The sequence below is a fragment of the Miscanthus floridulus genome, chromosome 11 (assembly GCF_019320115.1).
Source record: "Miscanthus floridulus cultivar M001 chromosome 11, ASM1932011v1, whole genome shotgun sequence".
Classification (NCBI taxonomy): Eukaryota; Viridiplantae; Streptophyta; class Magnoliopsida; order Poales; family Poaceae; genus Miscanthus; species Miscanthus floridulus.
In genome coordinates this window covers 47,097,901-47,113,861 of record NC_089590.1, presented here as the reverse complement: position 1 = coordinate 47,113,861, position 15,961 = coordinate 47,097,901, and the positions used below count along the sequence as shown (strand labels likewise).

Genomic DNA, 15,961 nt, shown 5'->3' with positions numbered 1-15,961 from the left:
GAGCGGATATCTACCCAGTTGTGGGACGCTCTCCGGGTGGTCAGTTCGATCAAAGGTTATGGCAGACTCTGGCCATCAGAGGAAGGTAGGCATGGCTGGCTTGGCTATATAGACCTTGTGGCCCGTGAGCTTCTGCCGACGCTTAGAGTCATAGGCCGCCAACCCTCTAAAGATCATGAGGCAGCCATCTAGCTTCGAAAAGCCATCGTCCTCCCCTTGGCATCGTCCACGGATGGCTTGGGGTCCTTCCTATGCTCCCCCTTATTGGAGCCTCTAGACAAGAACCGCTTCATGAGAACATAGTCCTTATATTGATGCTTGACGGAGAAGGCATGGTTCGGACATGGTCCTTTGAGCAGCTTCTCGAAGTGGTTCGAGGTTCATTTCTCCAGAGTATTTCAGGATGTTGGTCGGTGGTCGGTACCATGGTGGGAAGACAACGTTGAGGATGTGTCGGCCGCGTTGAGGATGTGTCGACTGAAGGCTTGAGGTCTTGGCAAGTTAGGCCTCGGGCTTTAGTCCTCGCCGTTGTTGCAGCGTCCGCCATGACGAGGGTGGTAGCCATGGCTAGCCCCCTCCCTCACATCGCCATGGGCACACCTGTAGGCATCGAGGGTGTCATGCGTGTCACAGTTGCGGCCGAGATGCTCATGCACTAGGACCACGATGTGTGGCCTACTGCCTTGCGGTGCCTGGTGGACTGACGCGTCCTTGTCGGGTCATTCTGAGGGCATGTGCTATCTAGCGTCGAGCTCACGTCGTTAGGATAGCGTGTAAATCTCGTGATGGGCCCAACGATCCTCGGGCGTCATGGGCCCCAGAAGACCCTAGAGCAAGGCCGCCATAGCAGCGATGTTCTGGCTCGCCCGAGTGAAGTGTGGGAGGGCTTCATCGTCCTCGATGATCCTTTGGTTCACATCGTGGGCCATGGCGTATGCACGCCCACCATCTCCGTGGCGCTCAATCTCTCGCTTGAGCTCCGTGCGTTCCTACTCGAGCTAGAGTCATGGTTCCTCGAGCTCTTGGTGTCGGGCCTTCAGCTGCCCTACCCGTAGGTGAGGTGGGGCCCCTGCATCCCTCTGGACCTCATCGTCAAAATTGTTCATCGATGTAGCCTCTCCCTCATGGATGCTTTCAATGTGTCCCTTGGGGGTACCTGCCATGAAACATTCATGAGATGGATGATGGCTCCCCCTACTAGAGTTAGAGCTAGAGGGCAACTCCAATTCTCCTACTAGGAGGTCATGGAAAGATTCCAGGATATATTCGGTCATCCCCACGAACTCATCGTTTACGGGGGGATGGAGGAGTGCATTGTGCCACAAGATGGCCAACGGTCTCTGCGGCATTGCGAGGACCATACGGGAGCACTATCGGGGCGCTCTGGATGAGGTATTCCAGAGAGAGCGGCTCTCCACTGGCAAGCTATGCCATGACGTTGGTGAACAAGAAGGTGAGGTGGCGCATGTCCTCTCAGGACGGTCGGGGTCCTAGGAAGGCTCCGACCTGGCACTCTAACCTCCCATAGTTGAAGATGAGGAGCTGGTCGCTCCCGGGGGTGCGGGCCTCCGGTGCATGCAGCTACAGCTCCTCAAGCGCCTCGACGATTGCGTGAAGGCCAGCAGAGTGGAGAGGTTGGATGGTGGCGGGAGCCTGCGCCAACTCTTCCTCCGTTGTGACGATGAAGTCTAGGTCCTTGAAGCGCACGTGAGCGCCCGGGACCCAGCTGACGCCGTGAATGGCCATTCGAGACCTGAAGTGGACGTCGAGACACGCAAAAGACCTCTACCTGGCACACCAACTGTTGGTGTTTTGAGTTACCACCATTGAGTAAATTTCTAGTATTGCACATCTGGCTCAGATGGTGTGCTTAGAGGACACGAGATTTATACTGGTTCGGGCAGAAAGTCCCTATGTCCAGTTCGTCGCTGCTGCTCGTGTTACTAGCACTGAAAGTTTATAGTAGTGGTTACAAACAGGCGAGAGAGGGATAGGTCCCAAGTCTCTAGTAAAAGGAGTGAAAGGGTGCTGAGAGTTCGGTTGCTGCTCTTGTGTGTATCTGGATCTGATCAGTTCGGGGTCGGATCGGATCCCCTTCATGGGATGCCCTGCTTTCCCTTTTTTAGGCTAAGGGAAAGCATGGGTTACAACAGAGAAAAAGAGATGAATGAGAGAGAGAAGTCCTTCAGGATCGCCGGATCCTTCTTATCCTTTATGCAGGTCCCGCTGGCCCTGTAGATGTCAACAGGGATAGCACCACGTCGCGGCCCTATCCATCACTAGCGCCATGCACAGGCATCATCTACCGGTCATGGCGTTCCATTCCATTGCAGCGGACGTCGTGGTGAGCTGACGCGCCTGTCAGCATTCGTATGGGGGTTAGGCAGAACAACACCGGTACGCCCAATGTTGTTCCTGATGTGAATCCTTAGGTATGTCCCATCATGGCCATGGGTTACATCGGGGCATGCCGGTCTCTTCCTTGGTGTCAGAGTTTTGACCCAGGCACATACGCTTAGACCTAGAGTGGTTGGCGATGGTATGGGTCTCCGTCAGGCGAGACGGAGCCCACCCCTAGAGGTTGGGCGAGGTGGAGCACGAACCCAAGGGTTGGGCGAGGCGGAGCCTGCGGCCTCAGGGTCGGGCGAGGCGGAGCCCGCCCCCAAAGGTCGAGCGAGGTGGAGCATAAACCCAAAGGTCGGGCAAAGCAGAGCCCACGACCTTGGGGTCGGGCGAGGCGGAGCTCGTGGCCCTGGGGTCGGGCAAGGCGAGCATGAACCCAAGGGTCGGGCGAGGCGGAGCCCGTGGCGTCGGGGTCGGGCAAGGCGGAGCCCGCCCACAGAGGTCGAGCGAGGCGGAGCTTGCGTGCCTAGGGGTCGATTGGAACTGTAGTCGCGCTCTTGACTGCTTGGATGAATCAATGTTGATGGTCATTAGCTCCTCCTCTTTGGGTACCCTAGTATTGGTCCCCAACATAAAGCGTCATTAACGTCAACATTGAAATAATTGGTAATTAATATTATAATGGTAGAACCTTAAAAAAAGCTATAGAGGACTATTTACAACAATGGTAAAATGCAATACCTGCAAAATGTAAGTTGATATTATTTTTTACCATTATTACACTGTTAGTTCCTTGGTCATGCCTAGTTATAATCATTTTATTGACTGTTACTAATTGTTAAGTGCATTTATGTTCTTTTTTTTGTGTTTTGGTCTTGTATCTCTGTCACTGTTAAGAACACTTGTACTCTTTTTTTTCGAGAATGTGGCATAGTCCGTGTTTCATTAAGAGGTTAAGAACACTTGTACTTGTTAGAGCAATATTAAGGATGGCTTGCAACATCAAATTTGATTAATACTCCATCCGCTCTAAATTGTAAGTCGTTCACATTATGTCTAAATACATTGTAAAAAGTGTGCATCTAGAGAAGATAGAATGACTTACAATTTAGAATTGAGGGGAATGGAGGGAGTAGTTTTTTAAAACTTGTAGCTTATGTTTCGTTTGTCTCAGAATAATGTGCACTTCTATTTTAGGAAAAAGTCCATATAACTCCCCTCAATTTTAGCCTATATCCAAATAACCCTCTAAACTGACATCTGGTTTAGTTTACTCCCTCCAACATTTTCAGTTGGTCTACTTTACACCTTAAAAAGATATTTATTTTTTGTTTCTCTATGTACAAATTGTGTTAGTGACAAAGGATATCATATTTTGTGTTAGAAAAAGAAATTATAAAATTTTCATAATTATGTTTTGTACAATATTGTATCTCTAGTGTTAACTTTATTATTAAATTCCTTAAGCTATCAAAACAGTGGCAAAAAAGATATTTTCTAACCTAACTTATGGTGTCCTCTATCACCTTACAAAATTTAATATTAAAACTCAACTATACGTGGAGAAACAAAAATAACAAATCTATTAAGGGGTAAACTAGACCAATTGAAATAGTTGTAGGGAGTAAATTGAACCAAATTGTTTAGGGGGTTTATTTGGACATAGGTCAAACTTTTTGCAATTACATAGTACAACATAGATACTCACAACGCATGCACACTCACCCTATGAACGCACACACGCAAATCTTATCCCTATGAGTATACTTGGAGGGAGTAATTTAGACTTTTTCCTCTACTTACTTTATCTCTAGGTATTCTCCATCAACATATATAAAATTAATCATAAGAGTACAACTCAAATGATTACAGATTTAACCACTACTGTCATGGCATAATTATCATTAATTATTTCCTTTGCTTATTGATGTTTCTCTCGTTCATTATACTCCATATGCTAGATCATTGTCAAGTCTTTTAGCTAGGAAAAGCAAGGACATGCGCGCTAAAGTTTTGGAGGGATATGCAGTAACGAGTTCTCCTAGTACATTAATAAGTGTTAATCACATTCCATGGTTAGGTTTCTCCTAGTAATCTAGTATCCTTTTTAAGCATAGTTTCTAACTGAACGCGTGACAGCCATATTATTGATCTAAAGCCAGTGCACTATGCTCTGCAATCCACCAACAAAGATTTACAAATGTTAGTGCAGTGGCTACCTGTGTATCCAGTAACTGGTTTGTCAAGTCAATGAGTTCATGCAGCAGCACTTCCCCATACAGGCAAGGCAACCCACACGTGTAATTGTTTTTTAATACATACAGAGACACTCGGAGACATAGTTATCACCTTTTTATGCTCAAACATAGCAACCTTGTAGTTGTAGTATAGTGGATTATCCACACTATATGCAATATTTCTATAAAGCTAACTCAAGTTTGTTACATGCATGTGCCTCGACTCCTTTGATGAGGAGAATAATAATTACATCTCTGTGGTTTAGACACAGTGTTTAAGGCTAAACACCTATGGAATGATCATTTGATCTTCTGGAATCGTAGGGGCCTACTAGTAGTACTACTACCAGTTATGGTGATAAGGGTTCTAATTATTTGACAAACTGACTTCATCATAGTCGTCGAGGGATAGGAACACCTCATCTAAGCATGAAAGCTCCATGCCCTCCTCATGGCAGCTCGCTGCTTGCGATCCACCGGTCGTCAAATCAAACACTCGGCATATCACCCAGTTATTGCACTCCTGCAATGATCAGGAAAGCATTTTATTAATTACCCTTATCAAGATAATCATGCATGTAGTATATATGTACAAAATACAAATACAATAGTGCTACATGAAGTAAGCAACCATATATCTGAATGTAACTCTTACTGTGTTTGGATGATGCAACTTCTTGCTTGAACTATTAGTTGAGGAAGTGCTACTGCTAATCCCCTTCCTGTCATCCAGTAAGTGATACTCATGCATGATCCAGTTGGTCTCGGTCCCCTCAGAGGGCTCTCCAGTGAAGAAGACGAGTGTCTTCTTCACGCCGACACTACAGCCACCACTGCTCACCGTTTCGTCTGCACAAACAGGGCTCCAGTACCCGTTTGGTGTGACCCTGCTGTGCTTCGCATGGCTGAAGAAGTACCACTGGTTACCTGCCTCAAGTGCTTTGCCTAGAAAAAAGAAGATTTGTTGCCAGCAATCAGGACCCTCACACACACACACCCCAAATAGTGATGCTGACAAGAATGAATATATATCATTAGCTTGGAATCGATCAGATATATACATACCATTCAGTTCCCATGGATCGTAGTGATTCATACACACTGTAGGGACGATGTCTGGCTGGCATGGGAGGAGCGAGGCTTTGCGGCGGAGGAAATGGTCGACGAGCTCTTCGTCTGATGGGAAGAAGTGGAAGCCAGGGGGAAGGTTAGAATTAGAAGCTCCCCCCATGGCGAGGTGAGGTGCATGCAGGAAGCTGGAATAATGGATGCAGGAGTGCTTTGCTTAGTGTGATGGCTTAGCACTACTTATAGGCGCCGTTTGCGTTTCGGAGATAGGGAGGGAGAGAGACGTGCATCTCAAGGAGCGTCGAAAGGTTTTTGAGGGGGCTGCGGCAGAAGCCTGGCAACTCAAGTGTTCAGCTTTAGGCCACGTTCGGCTTGCTGAATCTTGGCTGAAACTGGCTGAAAAACACTGTTCTGGCTGAATTGTGGTGAGAGAAAAATACTGTTCCGGCTGAAAAAACAAGCTGAACAAGCCGAATATGGGGTAAGCCTTGTAAAGACTGCATGCTGTTGGATAAAGAGAGATATGATGAGAATGTATATCTTGCCTTGATGTTCAGTTCTATTGAGAAGGATCGATCCGGTGCTATGGAAGGCCATCAATGGATGTATGCATGCATGCATGCATGCTTGTTGGTGCATCATCATGCTCTGTGTGTATTCTCTTTATTTTATCGGTAAAAGATGATTAGACGAGCGAGAAACAGTTCTTGTTCAGCAGTGATGCTGTCAAGGGAGCACTTAATGAGGATTTACATCTCTTCTCTCTATAACGTGTACTGTGTTATCGTTGACTCCTCTTCGATACCATATACTGTGTATATTACTACTACTCAAGATAGAACATTTAATTTGCAGTTTCATTTCATTTCCAGGTTCTTGGATCATCATATACCACCACATTGCTTCTGTTCTACTTTAATTAGATGCAACTTCAAAACATCATGGCTGCCCAAGAAATCGCGATTGAACGTAATACCAGGTGATTGGTTTCTTCTTGTGCTCGTCCATATCTGAAATCAGGATATGTGTGAATGGAAAGCTAGGTGAGCTGACAGAATCAGTGCTTGGCATGTTTCGGTTGCGCGCGCAAGTTGTCTGAAAAAAAAATGTTGCAATTAAATTATTGTGCTGATTAGACAGAAGCTTTGACTTGCTTACAGTTAACGTTGATGTGTGCTGGACAACATGTAGATAAATATATGTCGATCAATTATAAGGCAAATAGTAACTTGATGAAAGCTTGTTTTCCAACGCAGTTATGATATGCATACATTCTTGAACAGTCAACTTCATCTGGGCCTATTATAAATGATGTAATTTGTTCTGGGTGTTCCGTACTCGATCTATTTGATATAATTTAGCCAGCCTTTTTATGTGTGTAAAATAAAGGAGGCCATCTCTTCATCAATAAGTTTAGCATTTATTTGAAGATAACTAGCTAACTAGTCATCAGTATAATGACGTCATCATGCAACTCTGAAGCAATCGACTTGAGGTTGAGGTTGAGGTACTGTACCCAGGGAGTTGAGTGCTATACTCGTACTCTGTATAGTCATTTGAAAGGTATAGTCTAGGGCCTCTCTAGGCTTAACTTCTTGTCACTTCATCATGTACCGAGAAAACATGGCCTGCACCAGAATTAAACAGCTTGATTTTAACATGGCCTGCACCAGATTTTAACAGCACAAATGGACCATATGCTGCTACCCCTATACCTATATTGGATCTTGTTAGTGCTGCAACAGTACTCCTCATGTCATGCAGGCGTCACAACCAGCATGCATGCCTCTTGACCATTGCTTTGCTACACTATCACTTGTCGCACATAACATACCCACCAAACTAAAAAGGTATCAGAGAGTTCAGTGGAGCTATGGGAAAGTACAGAGGGAGCATCACTTGGGCATGAAGCCACTCAACTTCCATTTCCATGTGCCCTTTTCACCCATCCATTCTATATGTACCCATTTTCGCAAAAACCGCCGCGTCAAAAAGAGTCTCAGCAATCATCATTTTCAAGTTTACCTTGCATCGATCCCATGCCTCGATCCAGCATGGTCAGTTTGAAACAGGTTGGTATGGCAGAGAAATTTACCACCATACATGCATTATGACAGCGATGCTGCTGGCGATGCCTACACTGGCCAGGCCTGGCCTGTCCAAATCTTTTGGCAAATACCGCCTTGCTAAGTAAGCGCCAGGCCAATGGGTAAGGGACACACATCGTTTGCACGGAAAAAGGCTTTTCCACTGATAGCGAGCACCCTTGTCAATATTGTACTGAGTTTTTCAACCCCTCTTTGCTTCAATGGATCAATGATATATATACTGATCAGTAGTGTGTCTGTGTGTGCTGTGCTGTGCTCCCTAACAGTTGGTAAGATAGATGCTGCTGCTAATAAACTTGGTGCAGGTGCAGCTTAATTAATTGCAGGGATAATCATATTCCTCCTCCTGATCGTCAGAATCTTCCAGTAAGTATAACTGCAGCAGCTCGATCTCTGTCGTCGTGGCCGGAGTCTAATAAATAAAAGAAGAGGAAGGATTACATACAATCATTCAGTCATTTCATTAATGGTGCTCAAGCCCATGCACAATGATGCCCTGCCCTCTCCTTTTAGGGAGGAAGGATGTTTCATTTTATGCATGCCGTGTCCCCCTTTTCGGCAGAACATGCAGGATTAGGCTACAGGTCCACTTGATACTGGCTGGGGCAGCCCAGCCCTGGTGCTGCTGGTGGCAGCAGAGCTACACGTGGGGCGACCTAACCCTTCCATGGGCCCAGGTGACGTACTGATGACGCAGCTCTCCTTCTGTTTCTGCGTCGTCCCTGATGAGCCCTGCGGCCGGAATGTGCACCAAGATAATCACGGGTTCAGCAACTAGGCAAATCTTTAAGCTTTTGTTTCAGCTCGATCGGCAAGTCGGCAGGCATGTGTCATGTTTCTTAGAGTAGGGGTAAGCCTGCCTCTGCCTGTGCACTAATAATAACCTAAAAACGAAGCACCCTCAAAGATAGCTACTCAATACCAACTTCGGCCTACTTTGGTAGCGCTCCCTGAGCCATTCCGCGGGTAGCTCCATAACTCCGCCTACCAAATTGGGGTCGAGGGCTTTTGCTCCACGCCACTTCATCCATATGATTTGTTTTCTCTAAAGCCATAAGTCTCCACGAAAGCCAAAAAAAAAAAAATCAATTCTCTCAAAATGCCCGATACGGGTGTGGGGGCCCTCCTTGAAATGCCCCTGCTTGCTGCGAGCGAGGAACAGAGTGGATGGAGACACCAGGGCAGAGGCAGGACAGATAGAGGCACAAGGGCGGAGGTGGACAGGGTGGAGTTGTTAGGGTGAGGGGCGGTCGACCAGAGGTAGACAGCGTGAGTAGATAAGGAAGAGAGAGAGAGTGGAGGGAAGGAGAAATAGGAGATAAGAGAAAAAATAAAGGAAGAAAATAAAAAAGTAAAAAAAAACATTATGGATGTTTTATTCTTTTTATCTACTCTGAGGAACTGTTTTATCAAATGTTTGACACTTTCACTAGAATACCTTCAACTCTAGCAGTAGAGCTGCTCGAAGAGCCGAAACCAAAAAAACTAATCCACCAGTGAAGCAAAGCTATACCAAGCGAGGTCTCATCCATGAATGTAACCAGATATAACATGTCCGCCTATCTGGAACCCTAGGATTTCCCTTATTCCTATAGGGATTGAAGTGTTTCCTGTAAAATTTGGGCACTCCAAACACACAAATTTGTATGCTATCTAGTGACTACACAAAGTAAGCAACTGACATGAAATACAGGCTTAACATCGACTCGATTTTGCTCTAATGTGACTAACTCAGTTTTCATTGGAATGCTGGGCCGTTTCATGGAGGGGAGGGTAAGCTTATTGACTATTGTTGACAATTATTGCTCTTGTCTGTTCTGTGGAAAAAATGGGCAGCAAATCCTTGGGCTCCTCGTTAATTATTCTGTGCCAAAATTGCTACCTTTCTGTTGGCAATCATATGCTCTTGTGCTCTGTTGTTCTGTGGAAAAACTGGCAGCCTACTGATTGTTATTACTGCTACGTACACCTAGGAGTACACCTCTTCAGATTGTTATTACTGATTGTTCTTACATGCTTTGTTTTCTTCTCATACGGATCGACTGGTTGTTTCATGCATCGACAGAAGGGTCCAGAGAAGAGACCATTGCCGACAAAATACAAACACCTGGAAAGATCGCCATTACAGTTGATTGATAGATATCTCCCACAGAATGAACTTGACTGACGGGTCAAGTAGGGGCCGGTACGGTCGCGATGGACGACCAATATGGTACAATTGTCTTGGTAGCACAGGTTTAGTCACGTTCTATCCAAGTCCTACTAACGTACCACACGCTAACTCGTCAACAGGTCTTGTCTGGAGTTTTGTTGGTTAGGCCAAATCCCTTGCAAATATTGCTAGTGAAGTTAGTCGCTGTATCCACCATAACCCGCGTGTAACCAAACGTAGTAGGAGTAGTTCATTATGTATTGTCTTTGATCCTGAGGCTTAACGATGGCTATGGTAATCGATTGCAGCTTGGCAGTATCTTGTGAATGTAATAGCATACCGCTACTAATACTATTGATGACGTGTAATAAGGTACTAAGGACAGCTTTGAACCTCGTTAAAAGAGTTAGCTCATAGAATATTTTGTTTAATAAAAAAGAAAGAGAATAATAAGCTAGTTCTGCTTCATTAAGAACTGAGCTCTCACAATTTCCTATCATTTATGTGCTTACACATTTTTCTATACAAAAAATGTTAGGTTATTTTATTTTTAAAAAAAATATATGAGCTAATAAGTTGACTATACTAAGGTGCCCTAATAATAGCTACAGGTTGTTTTGTTTGCCACGCCTTAAATTCCATTAGTGTCAATCTGTCAACATATTTTTCTAGCATGACCGGATTAATCCAATAGATGTGAACTAAATTTGCATATGCATTAGATCTAGTGTGTGGTGAGGTGCGAGTGAAAAATATTTTTGAAAAGCTAATTTAGTGCCTAAGGTGAAGATGTTCTCGTTGGAACACATTGGAGTATGCAGATTTCAGACACTTGCGAGAAATGGGACTTAATGCAGGGTTTTTGCACTCGTTGGACTAATCCGGTGCCCTCTGTGGGAAGTCACCGGAGAAAGCGCTAACCAAGCCTAGAGTTACTCACCGGATTTATCCGACAGTAGCCACTGACCCCACACCGGAGTATGAGTTAGCATTGTTCACTTGACCGTATATTTGAACTTGCTCACTTGAGTTTTCGATGCTCATCACCGGTGGCCTATTGCTCTCAAGTAGCTACACCAAGAGGTTTTGGAGGTCACCTGATTAGTCTGGTGCCCTCACCGGAGGTCATCGGAGTAACGGTGATAGCCATTGGAGTCTCCAACGGCTAGTTTGACCTAGGCCGAGAGCTTGTGTGGTCACCGGATTTATCCGTTGGTCATTTAAGTTGACACTGGAGAAAGCGGCTGGGGATTTAAATTTTAGATTTAATCTGAGCCGTCCGATGCAGTACTGCATTCTCCGATGGTGGCTTCTCCAGTTCCCACTGGACTTTTCTGGTGGGTATGAAGCAATTTTCAGCCAGCCCAATGGCTAATTTTTATGGAGCCTCTATAAATAATGGTTGACTGGCCCTTGAGGCCTTCTCTTGGCATTATAAATGATCAAACACTTGTGTGAGCTCTCAAGAACACGTCCCACTCATCTCCTTGCTTTGTTGCTTGATCCAAAGTGAGTTTGGAAGATATCTAATGTATTTGCTTAGTTGATATGCATCTAGTGGCACTAGTTCATCGTTTGGGCTGTGGATTTCTTGTTACTATGGTTGCCGCCACCTAGGCGGCTTGGAGCAGCGAGGAAGTCAAAGCATCATGTTGGTGATTGTTCGGTGGCTTGCTTCGATTGATTTTTGAGGGGTTTTGTGCTCACCCTGTAGGAGATCACGAAGGGCAATTCTAGTGGGATGTTCGTGGCTAGTTGGAGTGCTCTTTGTGATTGATTCTTGCGACATCCAAGTTGTGGGTGAAGCTTGTAAGGCTTGTTAGTACGCGAATCACTCACCTAGAGATTCGCCACAATGGGGATTAAGTTGTCGGCAAGCAACCGAACCTCAAGAGAATAAAATGGTTGTGTCATCTCTCTTGCACAGGTCGGTTTGCATACTACTCACTTGTACTTTACATTCTTATCTAATGCTTGTGTGTGGTAGTTTCTTGGTAGAGTAGCTCACTAGTGTAGTTGTAGCTCTAGTGGTAGAAGTAACTAGTTTAGTTGCTCACTAGTTTAGCTTTCAAGTGTAGCTAGTTTAGTTGCTAGCATTGTGTGGTGAAGTGCTCTAGTAGTAGAATTCATTTGCTACTAGAATTGTAGGGGCTTGCTTTGGGTGAGATAGAGCTACGAAAAATAGTGGCTTTTAGGCTTTGTTGTTTTACTAACTACTTTGCTCTAGTGTGTGAGTTTATAGAGAAATTTTTATAGGCTATTCACCCTCCCCCTCTAGCCATCTAGATCCTTTTAGCTACTCCCTCCGTTCAAAAAAAGTGTCATTCTCACCTCCTTATAAGTCAAACATTTGAGAAAATATTAATATTTATGGTGTATAATTAGTATCATTAGATGAATCACTGAATACATTTTTATAATAAACTTATTTGGATATATAAATGATACTAATATTTTCTATAAATCTAGTCAAATTTTAAAAAGTTGGACTAGCATGAACCCCATAGCGATACTTTTTTGGGACAGGATTAAATGGTTCCAAACCCGTGGAACTTTTTGGTTGTAATAACAAGAATTTTAGTTCAATACTTGTGAAACGTTTAATTATTCAAATGTATCAGCATTTTTTTTTGATTAATTCTGTTCAGATTCCCATGAGCGAGGCTTACTTGGGTCGTGTTATAAATGATCTCGCTAAACCTATTGATGGCAGAGGCAAAATTGTTGCTTCAGAATCTCGCTTAAGTGAATCCCCTGCTCCGGGTATATTTTCTAGGTGTTTCCTATATATATGAACCCCCTTCAAACAGGGCTTATTGCTATCGATTTGATGATCCCCTAGGCGTAGTCATCAAGAGTTAATTATTGGGGACAGACAAACTGGCAAAACAACAGTAGCCATGGTACAATTCTCAATCAAAAAGGGCAGGATGTAATATGTGCAACACTAGTACAAGTAGTAGTAGAGTGGTAAGGTAAGCTGTTTTTTAGTCAAGTAAGGCAAGCTGGTTGCCTCAAAGACAAATGTTGTGCATAGGCCAAGGGTGTTTGGGTGGAATTCACACTTGGATAGATACTAAATATTATATATCAAATAAAGACTAATTGCTCTCTTAATTAGATGTTGGGTAAAAAAAGGATTGACCAAACTATTGCTGCCCATTTCCCTCTAAATAAGGCACTATTTTAAAACTGTAATCTTTAACTAAAAAACTAGCCATGGGTGTCTGAGAACACTTTGTCATGGCTGTAATTTCATTGCTATAAGCAAAGCACTACAATAATATAGGAGAGAAACAAGTGGTCAAAATATAGTTCGATAACAGTGTAACTCAAATGGTGGTTTATATTTTGAAACAAGGAACTATTTGTGAAGAAGAAACTATTTAATAACTTGTTTCTTATTTGTGAAGAAGCAACTATTTTATTACTATTTTTTGTTCTAACAAGTATTTTTGAAAAATACAGAAGTGCACAAAATCTTACTATTACTAATTAGTGGTTCCTCCACATTAATCCTCACAAGACACAGTACAAACAAGATAAATTCTAGAAATTGTCACAAAAAATCATATGGCCGTCAACTCATCAGCAGACTCTAATAACCATATGTAGGGTAGAGATGGCTGACTAGACGGGGAAGGGGTGTTGAATAGTCATTTCTAAATTCTAATTGCTACGGCTAGCCGAAGCAACATAATTAAACTAATCATCTAGCCTTGACTACATCCCTCTATCTATTAACACTAGCACCTTACAAAACATCCTACACAATGTATTTCTAAGGTGCCGAGCTAGTGGGAGCTCTCCTACATAGTTCTAGTTGGCAAGGTCACATAAAACTATGCAACTAGTTAAGAAAGCAACCGGGAGCTCCTACGCATACTAGGAAACAAGCAAGCCCTAAGCACAAGCTACACTAATACTACACTAGCACTACTCAACCATTGTCGAAAATGCCCTACAAATATACCTTTGCCTTGAGCATTCCATTCCATCTCCATTGTCAGTGATGCCACGCAACTACACAAGCATCCAACCTCCATCTTCATTAGATGATGAACAATGATCATTCATAGTGTAGCCAACTACGCTACCTTTTGATAATTGCCCATAGAATGAAGCTTGTCCATCTTCTTCCATCAAGCCACTTGATCATCAACACTTGACTTGATCTTTCATGAATGATATGACCACTTCATAGCTTCACATGGCCTTATTGGTTCATCGATCGCAGCCTTGCTTGCTCTTTATCATTGCCTCGGTCCATCGGTGCCAATCCCTCTACTTGCATTTCACTGCCTCGATGGTCAATTGCATTCAAGCCTCTAGTTTTGCCCTTCACACTTGCAACTCGGTCCTTCATATCCAAGTCTCTCCTCTTGATCTTCTTCACCTAGCTACATGACACCATGTCATGACTCATATGCAATGAGCTCCTTAATTTTTACTAGTTGAGCACTATCTTCACATCCCAAGCCACCTCTCCACCATGGATCTATGCCTTGCTCAATCAAGTGTACTTGTGGACTAAGCATCTGTTTATCTACATGCATGAGAGTGTTCCCACTCACACTCGACTTATACCGGTGCTACCCGACTAAGCAGATTAATCATCCCAAACCCGTTTAGTTGAAGAGGCTAACATTACTTAGGTGAGTTGAGCTAGCTCTAGTGGACTCACATTAGTTGATCAAATAGTATTAGAATGAAAAATGAAAACACATAATGAACATGTATTATACGTATCCAAAATAGGGGGTCATTAGTAGTGGTGCCCGCTTGTCATGAAGTCCAGGAGGATCATGACAACTCATATGCGTACCTCACATCATACCTAGACTCCAATAGGGTTGGAGGGAATGGAATTGAGGTTGCCCATAAAGATTGATGAAATCGAGCGATAAAGAGGAATAAAACATGGTAAGCCAAAATGGAGAGCTCATTGGATAGATCAAGAGTGGATTAGGGTTGTATTAAGAGGTAAATAGGCATGGGTTAGGTTGGTTGGGCTTAGAGTTCAAAGGTTTGTAGAAAAATAAATATTCCTGAATATTTATCGGACAGTCCAGTGTGCTTTCGGACAGTCCGTGGGTGCATTCCCAAAGGGGGGCTTTCTGAGTTGGGGTTATGATGTTCCTATGGATAGTTCGGGGTTCCTTCGGACAGTTCGAGAAAACATCGGATAGTGTAAGGGAACAGTGTGTGCATGCACTTAAGGTTGTGTTAATGGCTCTAAGTGATCCTGCAGACAGCAATCCGGTGTTCCTCCAGACAGTCCTTGAGGACATCGACAAAACCTATGTAGGTTGTTTGTTCTCGAGGTTTGGTCTAAGATTTGTGAGTGATGTTTCCTAGGGGTGTTTGATGATCATCTAGGAGTGTTTGGATGAGGGGTTGGGGTGGTGTACGTAGTCTATGGTTTGGCCTTGCATATGGAGGGTGAAACTAGTGGTTAAGATTTGAACAAAACTTCAATAAAGAGATAATTCATGTAATTGAACTTTGGTAACTTAACTTTGGTGGATTGGTGACCCTTGGGTCACCAAGCCCATACTTGTGCCTTGCTCCTTCTTGCTTCCAAGTGAGAGAGATGGATTAAGGAATTGTTGAGATTTAATTGCATAGAACATACACTTCCATTTAGAGAGATTTGAGAAATCCATGAGATGATTTAGTGTGATAGGAGTAGGGCTTACACTTGAGATGGATTGAGTTGCTAGCATCTTCATCTTCGTCTCATGCAAGATAAAATCAAGACTTTGGGTTGGGATTTGCATTTGAGAAGAAAAGGGGATGTTTCTTAAGCTCACTCAAAGGATGGAGATAGAGATGATGATCTTCATCTTCTCCTTGAGTCGGTGATTCTTGGCCTTGACTTGGATCTCTTCTTATTGTCTTTCCTTTCTCTCTCTCTAGCCCTTGTTTCCTCCACCTTGAAGAGAGAGTGAGGGCGATGAGAGTGATGAGATGAATGGAGAGTGATCTGATGCAGGTGCCTTGAAGTCTCCACCTCGTGTTGACAGGTGGGTCCAAGAGGTAGGGAGAGAGGA

The 15,961-nt window shown here is 43.9% G+C and overlaps 1 protein-coding gene across 1 annotated transcript; it reads right to left on the bottom strand.

The window, feature by feature from the left end:
- Window positions 1-4,699: 4,699 nt before the first annotated feature.
- On the bottom strand, window positions 4,700-5,836 carry LOC136494749 (NAC domain-containing protein 104-like). Its single transcript, XM_066490924.1, has 3 exons — window positions 5,646-5,836; window positions 5,236-5,525; window positions 4,700-5,103 (listed from the first exon to the last, which is right to left on the bottom strand). Exons 1-3 carry the CDS (start codon window positions 5,809-5,811, stop codon window positions 4,948-4,950), a joined length of 612 nt encoding a protein of 203 aa, XP_066347021.1. The 5' UTR covers window positions 5,812-5,836; the 3' UTR covers window positions 4,700-4,947.
- Window positions 5,837-15,961: the final 10,125 nt, after the last annotated feature.